The sequence below is a fragment of the Vigna umbellata genome, chromosome 1 (assembly GCF_029865625.1).
Source record: "Vigna umbellata cultivar VRB3 chromosome 1, Vumbellata_1.0, whole genome shotgun sequence".
Lineage (NCBI taxonomy): Eukaryota > Viridiplantae > Streptophyta > Magnoliopsida > Fabales > Fabaceae > Vigna > Vigna umbellata.
Window position 1 is genome coordinate 71,947,513 of NC_142165.1, and position 12,892 is coordinate 71,960,404.

Consider the following 12,892-nt stretch of genomic DNA (forward strand, 5'->3'; position numbering starts at 1 on the left):
TTATTACATACCGTTTGCCTTTATACTGTTCGGCTTCTACTAACCTCTTTTCCGCCTCTAGTTTTCTCCCTTCTTATTTCTCATTACATACTGTTTGCCTTTACGTTGTTCGGCTTTATACCGTTCGGCTTCTACTAACCTCTTTTTCCACCTCTAGTTTCCTCCCTTCTTATTCCTCCTTACATACCGTTTGGCTTTATACCGTTCGGCTTCTACTAAACTCCTTTCCCACCTCTAGTTTCCTCCCTTTTTATTCCTCCTTACATACTATTTGGCTTTATACTGTTCGGCTTCTACTCACCTTCTTTCCCGCCTCTAGTTTCCTCCCTTCTTATACCGTTCGGCTGACCCCTGGCTTTATACGTTTGCCTTTAAATGTTCCTTAACCAATTAAACACTAATATTTTTTATCTTTATCACGCATGTAGGTACTGGTCACGATCCAGATTTAGCAGCACACCTCAATGTGATACTTTGGTAAACAACATGTTAGAGGCTTTCAATAGTGTAATGGTGCATACAAGGTCAAAGCCAATCATAAGCATGTTGAAGGACATCTTCCTTTACTTGATGAAGAGATGGGCAACTAACAGGACAAAAAGGCAATCATTGTCTGGGGAGATTTGTCCTAAAATCAAGACTAGACTAAATAAGGAGTCTCGGTTAACTAAATATTGGATTCTGAGGCAACCTAAATGCAATATTGTTTGATGATTTGTGTTAAAATGTCAAGTTTTTATTCATTATTCATTTTCTTCTTTTCCCTTTATAGTTGGTCAGGAAACAAGCTGTTTGAAGTTCGCCATGTGTCCCAAGCTGGTGACAAGTTTGTAGTGAATTTAGAACAAAATTTGTGTACATGCAGGAAGTGGGCTATCACTAGCATACCATGTTGCCACTCCTTGGATGCTATGAAATTCCTAAATCTAGATGCAGAGGACTTCATACCATGTTGCTTTAGGAAGTCAATATATGAAGAAATATACTCTTCAATTGTGTATCCAATAAATGGTAACAAGATGTGGGAGATTACCACATGTGTTGATGTCCTCCCTCCACCAAAAAGAATATTGCTTGGGAGACCAAAGAAGAAGCGAAGGTTAGAGCAATGGAAGTTGGTCAAGGACGACACAAGAATGAGGAAGGGTGGTCTAAAGAAAAGATGTGGCATTTGTAAGGAATTGGCCACAACAGGACTTAGTATGCTTACTTGTTTATTGAATGGAAAAGTTATGGAAATGAGTTCCAAGGAGAAACTTAATGGTGGTGGTTTCAAGTATTGTAAGTATAAATGTAGGAAGCTTAGTCTTGGAGTTCATCCTGAAATTCTAATGGTCATCCATTCTCAAGTAGAGAGGGGTGAGGCATGTCGTGAAAATAACATGAGGTCTTAGTCTAGGGGTTTTACCTTGGCCTAAAGTGAGTGATAGCAAACTAATCTTGTGTGGTAGCTTGGGGTCGGTGAGTTGTTTCACTATGAGAGGTGCATGAACTGCCATAGCTCAATACTATTAGGATGAAAACTTTATTTTGTGTAATATAATATATAATGGAATTTTATTTTATTATGGTAAACTGTTTTACCACTAGCTTGCCCTTGATTTTGTTCTTGTCTGTCTATGTTTTGTTTTCTCTTTTGCGATGATCACCTAAATGGTGTGAGCTTAGGGAGATAGTCTTTTTAGTTGTTCTAGCAAGATGTAAGGGTGAAACTGTTGGATTGTTAGATGATTCTACAAAGGTAGATCTATTGTTTTTTGTAGGTTTGTTTTCATTTAGTGGTTTTATTATCATATATGTAACATTTTATTTTAGTAGTTTTATACTATTAAAATGGGATGTTACACATCTTCTTGGTTTTCTAGTTGATTCTTTGTTGATCAATGGTTCTAACCGTGTGCACTGATAATAATTCCTTGATCTGTAGGTGTAGATAGAGTCTTCTGAACTAAGGAAGTTGTTGTTGGTATCTTAGAGTTGTTGAAGCTTCCTACAAGGTAAGGGAAGCTATATGTTTGATTTCTCAGTCTTTAATAAATATGTTTTGATGAGTTTTAATATGATTTCTTGAAAATTTGTAAAATTTAGTATTATTTGTTATTGGTATAGTCTTGTTGCAAATGTTGGTTAATTATACTTGTTTTGATCACTTGAGATGATTGGTTGAGGTTATAATTAGTGAAATTTATTGTTATATCTTAAGGTAGTCAATAGGTTGAGTATCAAACTAGTTTTTGGTCCATTTTTTGTGGTTTTGACAGGTGAAAATATAAAGGAGTTATTTTGTAATGAAATAGAAGGTTTGAGGTCTATTTTTGAGTCAATTATGACTTGTTTTGACACTTAGTTTGCTTATTTCTTACTTATAACATGTAGAATTGAATATATGAGTTTTTGAGTGGTTAGATTGATCTAATTCATCTTGTTTCTAACCAAATGAGCAAATAGGTACTCAATTTCAATCATAAACATGTTATAGTATCAATTCTAGTGTCAAGGATACCAATTTGGTCTTTTGTGTTGGAACACAACAAGTACCGATTTTGCGCAGCGAAAATAAAAATAGAGTTCGATACAGATTGTTGAAAGTAGAGAGCTTGTTCTGTCAATTTTAAAATGGTTCCTTTAATTTTCTTATAAACGTTTTAACGAATAATTGATGTGCAGAAAATTTAAAGAGTATAGGGAGTAGAAAAATCACACAAATGATTTTTATCCTAGTTCGAATCAACAGATTCTAACTAGTTGTTAATCACTATAAAGAGTGATTAACTGTTTCACTAAAAACAGTTTCACAGTTACAATGAAAGTGAATGAAAATTTAGAACAGCAAAACCTTCCTTCGATGAACAAACCAAAAGAGACTTTCTTCGACAAACGAACTGCAGCTCTACCAACTTGAAGAGAACCGCTCCGACCTTTGACACACAAAGCGTGAGTTTCTTCTATTCACAAGACTTGACAAAAGCAAGAACTATCACTTGAGAACTTTCTCAGACGCACTGTATTCTCAAATGACATAGATAATTTCGAAGGGTTTAGAAGAGAGAGTATATAGCCTACTGGTCTGAAACTGAAATGACATTACAACTGCTAGTGATAATTGATTATTGTAAGTGATAATCGATTATCTGTGAGACTTGGAATAGTTTGAATATTTACTCTTCAAACAGTCGACTTCAGTTCTTCAACTCCTTCTACCGTTCGGCTTGAGCCCTCATCGCCTTCTGCCGTTCGACTCGATTTCTCACAGCCTTCCATCGTTCGGCTTCCTTCTTCTTCTTTCTCATACCACTGTCCATCATTCGGCTAAACTTCTCTCCGCCTTCCAATTTCTAACATTTTATTCTACAGTGTTAATTGAACTTAATATCATTCGGCTTGTGTTCAGCTAGTGTTTAGCCTTCATTTGTTAGTGATCGTCCAGTCTCAGTCATGGCTCTACTCGGTTGCTAGGACTCAATTCTTCCTACCACCACTTCACTGTCCAACCGCTCGGTCTCGTTCATGCCTCACTTGGTCTCGGTCATGCCTTCCACCGCTCGGTCTTGGTCATCTTTTGTTATACAAAAATGCTTTTAAACTTAATACAACAAGGGTCTTCATATTCTTCACTTTGTAACATCATCAAAATCATTATCTTTAAGAAACCAATGTTTGCACATTGGTAACATTTTGAATAAGTACGAAGTACACCAAAATAAAAAAAATAAGTTATTTTCATTTAGTATAGCGTTGAGCGGCCTTATGTGGCGTTGAGCGCGGCCAAACCCGAGAGCCATTGGGATTTAGGACATTGAGTGCCACCTGGGCATTGAACGCCACAAAGTTAGTGAGCTCTCTGACTTCTAAGCACTGAGCGATGGAATTGGACGCTCAACGATAGAATTAGGCGCTAATCGCCACTTTTCCACTACAAGTTTGGACCTCTTTTGGCCTAAATTTGTTGAGCGAGGTGTGTGGCTCGTTGGGCGCCCCGTCTCTTCGTTAGGCGTCCTGATTCTGGTGATTCATGATTTTTTCCTTGCTTTTTTTCTTTGTTTCTTTTATCTGATTATTATGATCTATGTGTATCTTTTGAGGTTTATGAATACTTGTGAATGTTAATGATGAAAGTGTATTTGGTTTAAGTTGTGGTGAAAGGAATTCCATGAAGAAGATCATTGTGTTGTGTTTGTGTGTAATATATTGTTGTAGGAGCTTTGAAATGGAGAATGTTTCTGACACTCCAATATCCATCCAACCTTAAGTAGAGAGGGGTAGTTATGTCGTGAGTAGTAGTACGAGGTCCTTAGCCAAGGGTCAGTTTGACCATATGTGTATAACAGATTAACATTGTGTGGTAGTTTGGGTGGTATGGTGTTTTACCACACATGCACATGTCCCTAATAGTTTGACACCAATACATGTATTCAGATGGTCAAAGTTTAGAGTCTAAATATATGTATGTGAATCGGATAATAGAATTGTCATATTTTGAATTGATTGAATTGCATATATTGATTCTTTTATGAATTAGCTTGCCCTATTGTTTGTGTTTTATTTGAATCTTTCTCTTTTGCAATAATTACTTGATTGATGTGAGCAAGGGAAGATATTTCAGTTGAACATGTGTTGGGTGTTGAAGATGCTAATGTCTAGATATCTAGAATAGTATTGGTTGAATTTATGTGAATTTTAAAGAATTTTTAGTTTATGTTTAGATAATCTTATAAATAGAATATCTTGTATATAAAGTTTAAATTATAATTATATTTTAGATAATTATAATCCTACTATTTTCTTTTAACTTAATTAACCATGTTTATTGAATATGTAATAATTTCATAATAGTATTAAAACTATAAATTTAGGATGTTACAAGTAAATGTTTTAAAAGTAAATATAATTAATTATATAAATATAAATTATTAGTCAAATTTTCATATTGCAAATACAAGTCGATGTGTTTGGTCGAGATGATTGATTCAACACATATGGTGGTTTATCTTCTTAAAAGATTTCATCAACAATTATATGTAAAAATAATAATAGGTTAAAAGAATTATATATTAAAAAAATAGAACAAGACGTGATTTTTTTTTAAAGAAGAAAAACACACTTGATTTACAAAAAGATTGTCGATGTATTTAAGTGAGAATTTAGTGATGCTTTTAAAAAAGTAATCACTAAAAAATATTTTTTAAACAATTAGTATATAAAATTGAGCTTGTTGTTTTAAATAAGATAACGGGGTAGAAATAAATAAGTTATGTACTCTTTTCCCATTCCTCGTGGTTCTTTTCCACTAAGCTTTTCTCGTAAGGATTTTAATGAGGCAGAAGATGAAAATGTTTTCAAGGATTTTTGTACTTTGTTTTTTCCGTCACTAGGTTAGACCTATTTTCCTCTCAAGGTTTTAACTACAGAGATGACATTTGAGAAAGAGAGAGTATCATGAAATAATTATTATAGTGATTTTCCATTACATTTTTATATTCCATGTTTAATTATCTTAAAGTCAATAATGATATTTGAGTTCCTTGTAACCATTAACCTTATAATTTAAGTTACATTCCTAACTATAAACAGAAGAATCTCATCTAATGAAAATATATAAAGAAGTCATTTTAGTTTATTCTCTTTTATTTTCTTACCTATTTTATACTATTAGTTATATTTTATAATACTATTAGTTATATTTCTTAACCATTAATAAAACAACTAACTTACGATTAATATAGTTGTAGTATTAATTTCAATTATATGATATTTTTAAGTTCTAAGTTTAAAAGCTTTTTATTGTGAATTAACTAATAAAAAAATATCCATCCCATGCAAATATTAAATATAAAAAAATTATAATTAAACAAAAATTTAAAAGTGAAATAAATGGAAAGTTAGCTATTGCTCTTTATCCTCTAAAGTGTATTCTTCTCATCCTTTTTTTTTTTCACTTTAGAGGAGTGAAATCCCTATTTTAGAGAGCAAATTCTGATAGGTAATAATAGCATCCGATCTCATGTAACAATAATGTAAAATTACTTTCCAACTCTAATGTTAGCTTATATACAATCTGATTTAATTTTTGTTTCTTATCTTTTTTATCCTATGTGTTGAAGTATACGATTTCTCCAAGCATGCCTTATACCATAATATTAAAAAATAAAAAATAAACTTATAAACCTATAGTTTTAGTTAAAGGAAAAATCTCTATATTTTGTGGTGGTTGGTTGTACATTTCTAATTTCTTGACATTGACCAGGATCCGGTAAAAAAAATTAAACTTTGTATTTTGTTAACCTTTAAATGAGTAGAAAAAAAAAGGAATTAAGGGTAAATATTGTTCTTGTATTCTCTCTGAAAAGAGAATCAAGTTCCAGTATGAACGTTCATAGGACTAAGTCAAAGTAGGAAACAACTTGTCTTAGCAGGGATAAACATAAAACCAAGTTACTGTCTGCGGCACCAATCTTCTATAGTCATTAGTCAAGTCTTCTCCCTACTGTGTCTCTCCATAGATCTTTACGGAGTGCTAATCTTCACCTTGTAAACTATTGCTCTTGGAAGTGAAGAGTTATGGAGAATGAAAACCACAACTCTAAGCAGAAGCAGGAGCTTGAAGTATCTGATATCCTCAGGAAATCTGTTAGGGTCTATTTAAGAAATCCCAATTTCATCATCTTCACCTTTCTCACTTCTCTTCCTCTCTTTTGTATCATGGTTTACTTTGAAATTTACCTCCAAGAAATCCTGGTTGAAACCTGCAATATTTTAAACCTGTCATATGGTCACTTGACTCGCTATGACAGCTGCCTAGATCTTATCAACAGATTCAACAAGGATTATTTACTGAAGCTGATTTTTGTTGGTTTCATTTACATGGTGCCTCTGTATGTCTCAGAGTTTGTCTCTGCAGCTGTTACGGTAGATTTGGCTTCAAAGGTGCATTCAAGAGAGAAGAAAATGACTCTGAAGGAGATGTTTGAGACACCCTTTCACCTATCAAGATTGAGAGCCTCATTTGTTACTTCTATCTATGTTCTCTTCTTGACAACTACTCACCAGCTTGGATTACTGTGGATAGTCCTAAATTATCATGTTTTCTTGAAAGACATAAGTTTTTACGTGTTGCTCGCATTAATTTGCAGCATAGCATTTGCAAAGGTATTAAGGATTTACTTGGAGGGGAGTGCTATGTGGAACATGAGTATTGTGATCTCAGTGTTGGAGGGTATATATGGTGTTGATGCGTTAGCTGTTTCGGCATATTTCAGCAGAGGCAACCGCAGGAGGGGGCTCTTTCTGATGCTGATTTTCTTTGCTTGGGGACATCTTGTGAGGCTTTCATGCTATCTTATCGGAGGCTATGAGCAAGGGAATGCAATTTTTGTACAAGTTGGCTTGTCTTGCATGGTCAATCCGCTGAAATGGGTGGTTTGCATGATCTATTTTCATGATTGCAAGGAGAGGAAATTGGAAAAGAAAACCGATGAGGAATCAGGTAAGGATGTTAAGAATGGTTCATGAATGAAAACGGCTATGAACAAAAATAAGGGTGTCAATTTGAGTTCATAACATAAGTAGAATTAAAATAGGCATAGCTAACTGGTTCTGCAGCCTTTTATGACAATTAGTCACTGAATTTTATCTTCTACTGTACTATGACTGTATGATTTTAATCACAGTACTATAAGAAGATTTTCTATTCCATAGTGATAAGTCAGTTACGAAATCAAATATATATCAGCATCTTGTTAGTGCTTCCCTGTGAAAGTATGGAGTATCGAGGAGAAGAAACTAGCATTACTCCATCAAAAGCAAGTTTTTCTACGTGTCCACCAACATTACAGGAGCCAATTTCTGAATGGTATGTAATTTACCAGATCCCCACATTCCCATTTTTCCTCATCATTATCTTTAACGGAAAAAACTGAGTATGCATAGATATATGATATTCTAAGAAGAAAGGTTACATCATGGTTGAAGGTAGCAAAGCATTACCCTTGTTATTTTTGTCTATGCTGCAGTGTTTCCCTGCTTTTAATGTAAATGGTGTGTTCCTTTAATTAATGAAGACAAAAAGGTTTTAAATTTTGGACATCAAATTGATAGTGATCAGCATTCAAAATTGATTTAATCATGCCAATGGATTGGTTCCCAACTCATTAATACGAATATAGAGATAGATCATAGAACATGTAGATTTTGGTTTGATGATGATAATTGCCATCATTTTAAACTCCATTTAGGACTGCCCAGACTTTCAATCACATTGCTAATTTTAATCAATCAGAGTAGTTCACTCAGTTGATTTTAAACAATAATTTGCATTAAACAAAATTTTTCTTAACAGATAGTTATAGTTCCACATTGTGAAATGTGTTTATGAGGAAAGTTAATGACAACTGAATCCATCAACTCTATCATTATCACCTAGAACTCATTTCAAGAAATAAACCTTACTCTTCAATGCCAAATTCAACCTGACTTATTTCATGGCTCATTGATAGAATGGACCAATGTTGGACTTCTACAACAGCCAAGTGAGCTCTTTCAAAGCTTTTTAAAATCTTTTTTAATTTGCTTTAGGACCAATCTTCCTCTTTGCAAATGATGGCAAACAGAAAGCTGCTGTATGAATCTGGAATTAAAGGCAAAGATGGATAATTGGATGATAAGAACTAGCAGTTCAGGAAAGAGATGAAAGAATGCAAAATCTCAAACAGAAGGTGGTTGGAGCAGCATACCTCAGAGTTGTAAAACTTCAATGGTCTTGCTGACTTCTGACATTCATTTTCATTCAGGGGATTCACTGGATGCTTGAAATCAACAGGTGGTCCCTCCGTTGAGCAAAGCATAAAACCAATCATCCCACTGAAATGAAAAATAAATACAACATAAAATAGATAATCATATACTTTACTTTCTCCATCCCTATACAAATAACCTGAAAATACAAACCTTGGATATGTAGGAACAGTAGTCCAAGCATAGTTAACAGATCCTTTGAAAATCTGGCGACAATTTGCCACGATGTCCTCAATTATATCCATATGAAGCCATATGCTTTCTGCCTGAGTACACAAAACTCCTCCTGGACGAAGAGCCTTTGCAACCGATGCGAAGAAGGGCTTTTCAAATAGCTCCTGAGCAGGACCTTGAGGATGCCAAATGTAACATCCCTTTATCACACAGTTTTATTTTTATATCATCACAGAAGAGAAGGAAAAATAATATGGTATACCAATAGGGTCGGATGAATCTACTATAATGGCATCATACATTCCTTCTGGAACATTTTTCAGAAACGCAACTCCTAGACCATTGTTAGAAAATCCTTCATTAGATAATTTCTTCAACAAGAATAAAATATTTAAGAAAAAAAATAATAGAATCGTACCATCACCAACAGTAAGCGTCACACGAGGATCCTCATACCCTACAGCTACATCAGGGAAATATTGTTTGGAAACCTGCACGTCTTAAATTAGATACGAAACATATACTGCTACTTGAAATCTACGAGCACTAAGTTTTTTGCCAACTAAAAAAGAATAGAACAATTATAACTAATTTCCTTAAGTGTAAAAACTTCTCAGAATTATGTTGAGACCCAAACAAATATTTTTTGAATTGGACACTTTACTGATACAAGTCAAACACATGTCAGCATCGGATACTGTTGGACACAGGGACACATCATTTAAGAGACATGTCCGAGCTTCATAAGCTATAACTAACTTCCTTCAGTAAAATCTCATTCAAACCAAGAAAATCTAGATATAAATATAACTGTGTGCAAGTGACATAATAGCCTGCCAGCAACATATTTTAGCTTTGGTCAGAGAATGGAAAGAAGATTGTAAAATTTAGTATGCCTTACATCAACAACCATACTGTCAATTTCACAAATGTCTATCTTTTCAACTGAAGAATGGCGTGCTATTTCTCGGAGGACCCCTCCATCACCTCCTCCAATAACCAAAACCTAAACATGAAAAATAAAAGGAGAATAAGTATAAAAGTTTGACGAGTAAACATTCAATCTTGACATATAACAAAAACAAGTAATACCTTTTTGGGGTTTGGAATAGAGCAAAGAGGAAGATGAGTGATCATTTCTTGGTAGGCACATTCGTCTCTTTCAGTTAACTGGATTACTCCGTCCAAAACAAGAACCTTGCCATACGTTGATGACTACAAAAGACATCACAGCAGTGCATTAAAAAAGGGGAAATTGTAAAGTAACTTCATAATTTACTGGAGCCTCATGTACCTGGAAGACCATGATATTTTGGTATTCAGACTTTCCTTGAAACAAAATTTTTTCCACCTTCAAGGAGTGAGCCTCTCCTGCAAAAGCACAACCATACTTAATTATTGAGTATTATTACAAAAGGAAAAACCAACTATTCTGAGTTTATCTGAAAAAGACCTATTACTGTGTGCTTATATTTCTAGGATTTTGACATTGCATTGGTTTCAGAAAAAATTAATGTCATAAGATGTACTCAAAAGTATTATTCATGGGACATGAAAAGTTATTAGAATAACTACCTATGTTACTATCTCTCCCTATCACGTTAGTAAATCTCATACTCCTCTTAGCTGTAAAATTTAATGTACAAATTACATTTCTCTAAGAAAAATAAGAAGATTCTTTTTCCTTTCCAAGGTAGGCATGAACTTTACTAGCAGTTGCATCTCAGTTATTTAAAAGTAAGTTTTTACTCCTCAAGTACGTAGAAGAAAAGTTGGAACAGATCAAAGAACTGAGAAAGTTTAATCCCAAAAATATTATAGGTAATGTGATTAAAACGGGAAGAAGAGTCTTAAGGACAGAGATTAGTTCTTTTATGTGATTGCATACAGTATCTGCCTATTCAAATTTATAAAGTATTTGTTTTTTATCATTCCTTTTTCAATATACACATCCGTTTATGCAAATAACCATGCATCAAATAAAAGGACTAGAATAAATACTTTTTGTACGAATCTAGCACTTTTAAAGCAAGAGATGCCCTTAGAAAAACTAGCACAAAATTAAAGGGATGATTGGAGCAACTGATATTGCAATAAAATTAAAGCAAATACATATAATATTAATAAGCAATGAAATTGCTAAAATCAACTCCATTGATTGTTTAGTAATGCTTATGAAATTTTTGTCCTTCTAAAGTGCATGCTCAATTTAGAGGTATTAATTTAATACAACAATCATTTACGCTTTTTGAAAACAAAAACCTGAAGATCTTACAGGATGAGCATTGAGCAGAGAAAGTTCCAAAGAGGCAACACCATAGATAATAGCCACTCAACTTCTAAGGGGACTTCACTCCAACACATTTAAAAGTGAAATTTATTATATTCCCATAAATTTCATATTAGCTCGCTGATGATCAACTTTTAGTCTTAAAATATTGCTAGAAAATGTAGCAGAATTGGCTCAGCGCCACTGTTAGCTGATCTACCAAATATTCAGATGTCAAAATAAAAAACAAAAACCAGAATTAAACAAAGCATGCCGGTATATAAGGTGTATTAAAAAGGTATATAAAGAATCAATTATAAACAAAAAACCACAGAAAAGTTCCATTGTTCCACGAGAGAAAGTGTAAGAATCTTGAAATATAGAGATATTTACACACTTGCTTGTTCTGTGGCACATGACAAGGAGCTATTAAGTAACATGGCCATCGTAAACAAGTAAAACCAGAAAAACAAACCCATCAGACAACTAAATTGGATAGAAATCAAGAAAATACGTCTCAACCGTAAAAGTGAAATCCAAATCTGTTAGCACAGAGACAAACCCCATTAGAGAAGGAACCCATAAAAAAAATTGATACAATACAATTTAACTTTTCTACACGCACAAACCAACAAGTAAAAAAAAGGATAAAATTCATTTCCCGGTGACAAAACGCAAGGAAAAGGCACAACTTTTGGAAGAAACAAACAAAAGGGTATGGTAAAAAGAGAACTAACCAGGCCACATTGAACTGATTTCAGAGAACCAGCCAGGAATCACAGACGATAAACCATTACCCTGTGGGTCTTTGCCACCCTCCGTATCCATGGAAACAGAGACCCCATTTTCTTCATCGTCTCTCTGCCTCTTCACCGGAGACTCAACAACGCTCTCATCCGCCATGGCTTAATCCCTCTCTCTCGCTCTCTCTCGGTGACGACAAATTTTGAAGTAGCACTCTGTTTGGCTAATCTCGGCTTCTTGAGATATTATTGGGGAAACGGAATAGCATAAAGCGCAAAGGGAGTGGGCCACGTGGGAATATAGAAAGGAATCTGCTTTTGAGGGGTGTGTTTGAAAAGTGCGATGGTTTGGTATCGGTGTTTTGAGGGAAGTTTAATATCTTGCCAAACACTGCCTTAGGATATGCATGTTACGTGTTGTTTCTTGTCAAGTACATATGAAAGTGACGGGAGTCACACACAATTTGGAATTAGGGTACTTCCTTTGTGTTTGTAACGCTAGTTTCACCATATCTTTGTCTCCCAACTTAGTGCTTATCCTTTCATTTGATACGACAAAAAATAAAATTACAAAATATTCTTCTTTTTCACGATTTTGAAATCAATCCAACTTTAACTTTTATGTTCCTCTTTGATTTTATTTTTCAAAAGTTGTAATTTACAAAATTAAAAACTGTTTTATTTTTATGATGATATATACATGTAGTATGTTTTAATCTTTCATTTATTTAAGGTCGTGTTTATTTAAAATAACAACTTTTTAAAGATTATTTTTTAGAAACTGAATTGCTACACATTTATCATTTCAGGGCTTACATATTAAAAATAAAAGAAAAATGACGAAGTGACTAAAACATTTTCTTATCATTTTAATAAGGGAAAACCCTTTTCTCTTTAAATACTGTACTGAGTTGAG

The 12,892-nt window shown here is 33.9% G+C and overlaps 2 protein-coding genes across 2 annotated transcripts; one reads left to right on the top strand and one right to left on the bottom strand.

Annotated features, from left to right (window-relative positions):
• Positions 1-6,243: 6,243 nt before the first annotated feature.
• On the top strand, positions 6,244-7,979 carry LOC124829661 (uncharacterized). The gene has a single exon (XM_047303216.2). It carries the CDS (start codon positions 6,559-6,561, stop codon positions 7,507-7,509), a length of 951 nt encoding a protein of 316 aa, XP_047159172.2. The 5' UTR covers positions 6,244-6,558; the 3' UTR covers positions 7,510-7,979.
• A 310-nt stretch (positions 7,980-8,289) lies between these two features.
• LOC148206232 (spermidine synthase 2) lies at positions 8,290-12,284 on the bottom strand. The gene is made up of 9 exons (XM_088104173.1): positions 11,971-12,284; positions 10,259-10,335; positions 10,057-10,179; positions 9,866-9,970; positions 9,383-9,455; positions 9,227-9,298; positions 8,944-9,139; positions 8,730-8,856; positions 8,290-8,623 (listed from the first exon to the last, which is right to left on the bottom strand). The coding sequence occupies exons 1-9, from the start codon at positions 12,134-12,136 to the stop codon at positions 8,558-8,560; spliced, it is 1,005 nt and encodes a 334-aa protein (XP_087960299.1). The 5' UTR covers positions 12,137-12,284; the 3' UTR covers positions 8,290-8,557.
• Between the last annotated feature and the right edge of the window lie 608 nt (positions 12,285-12,892).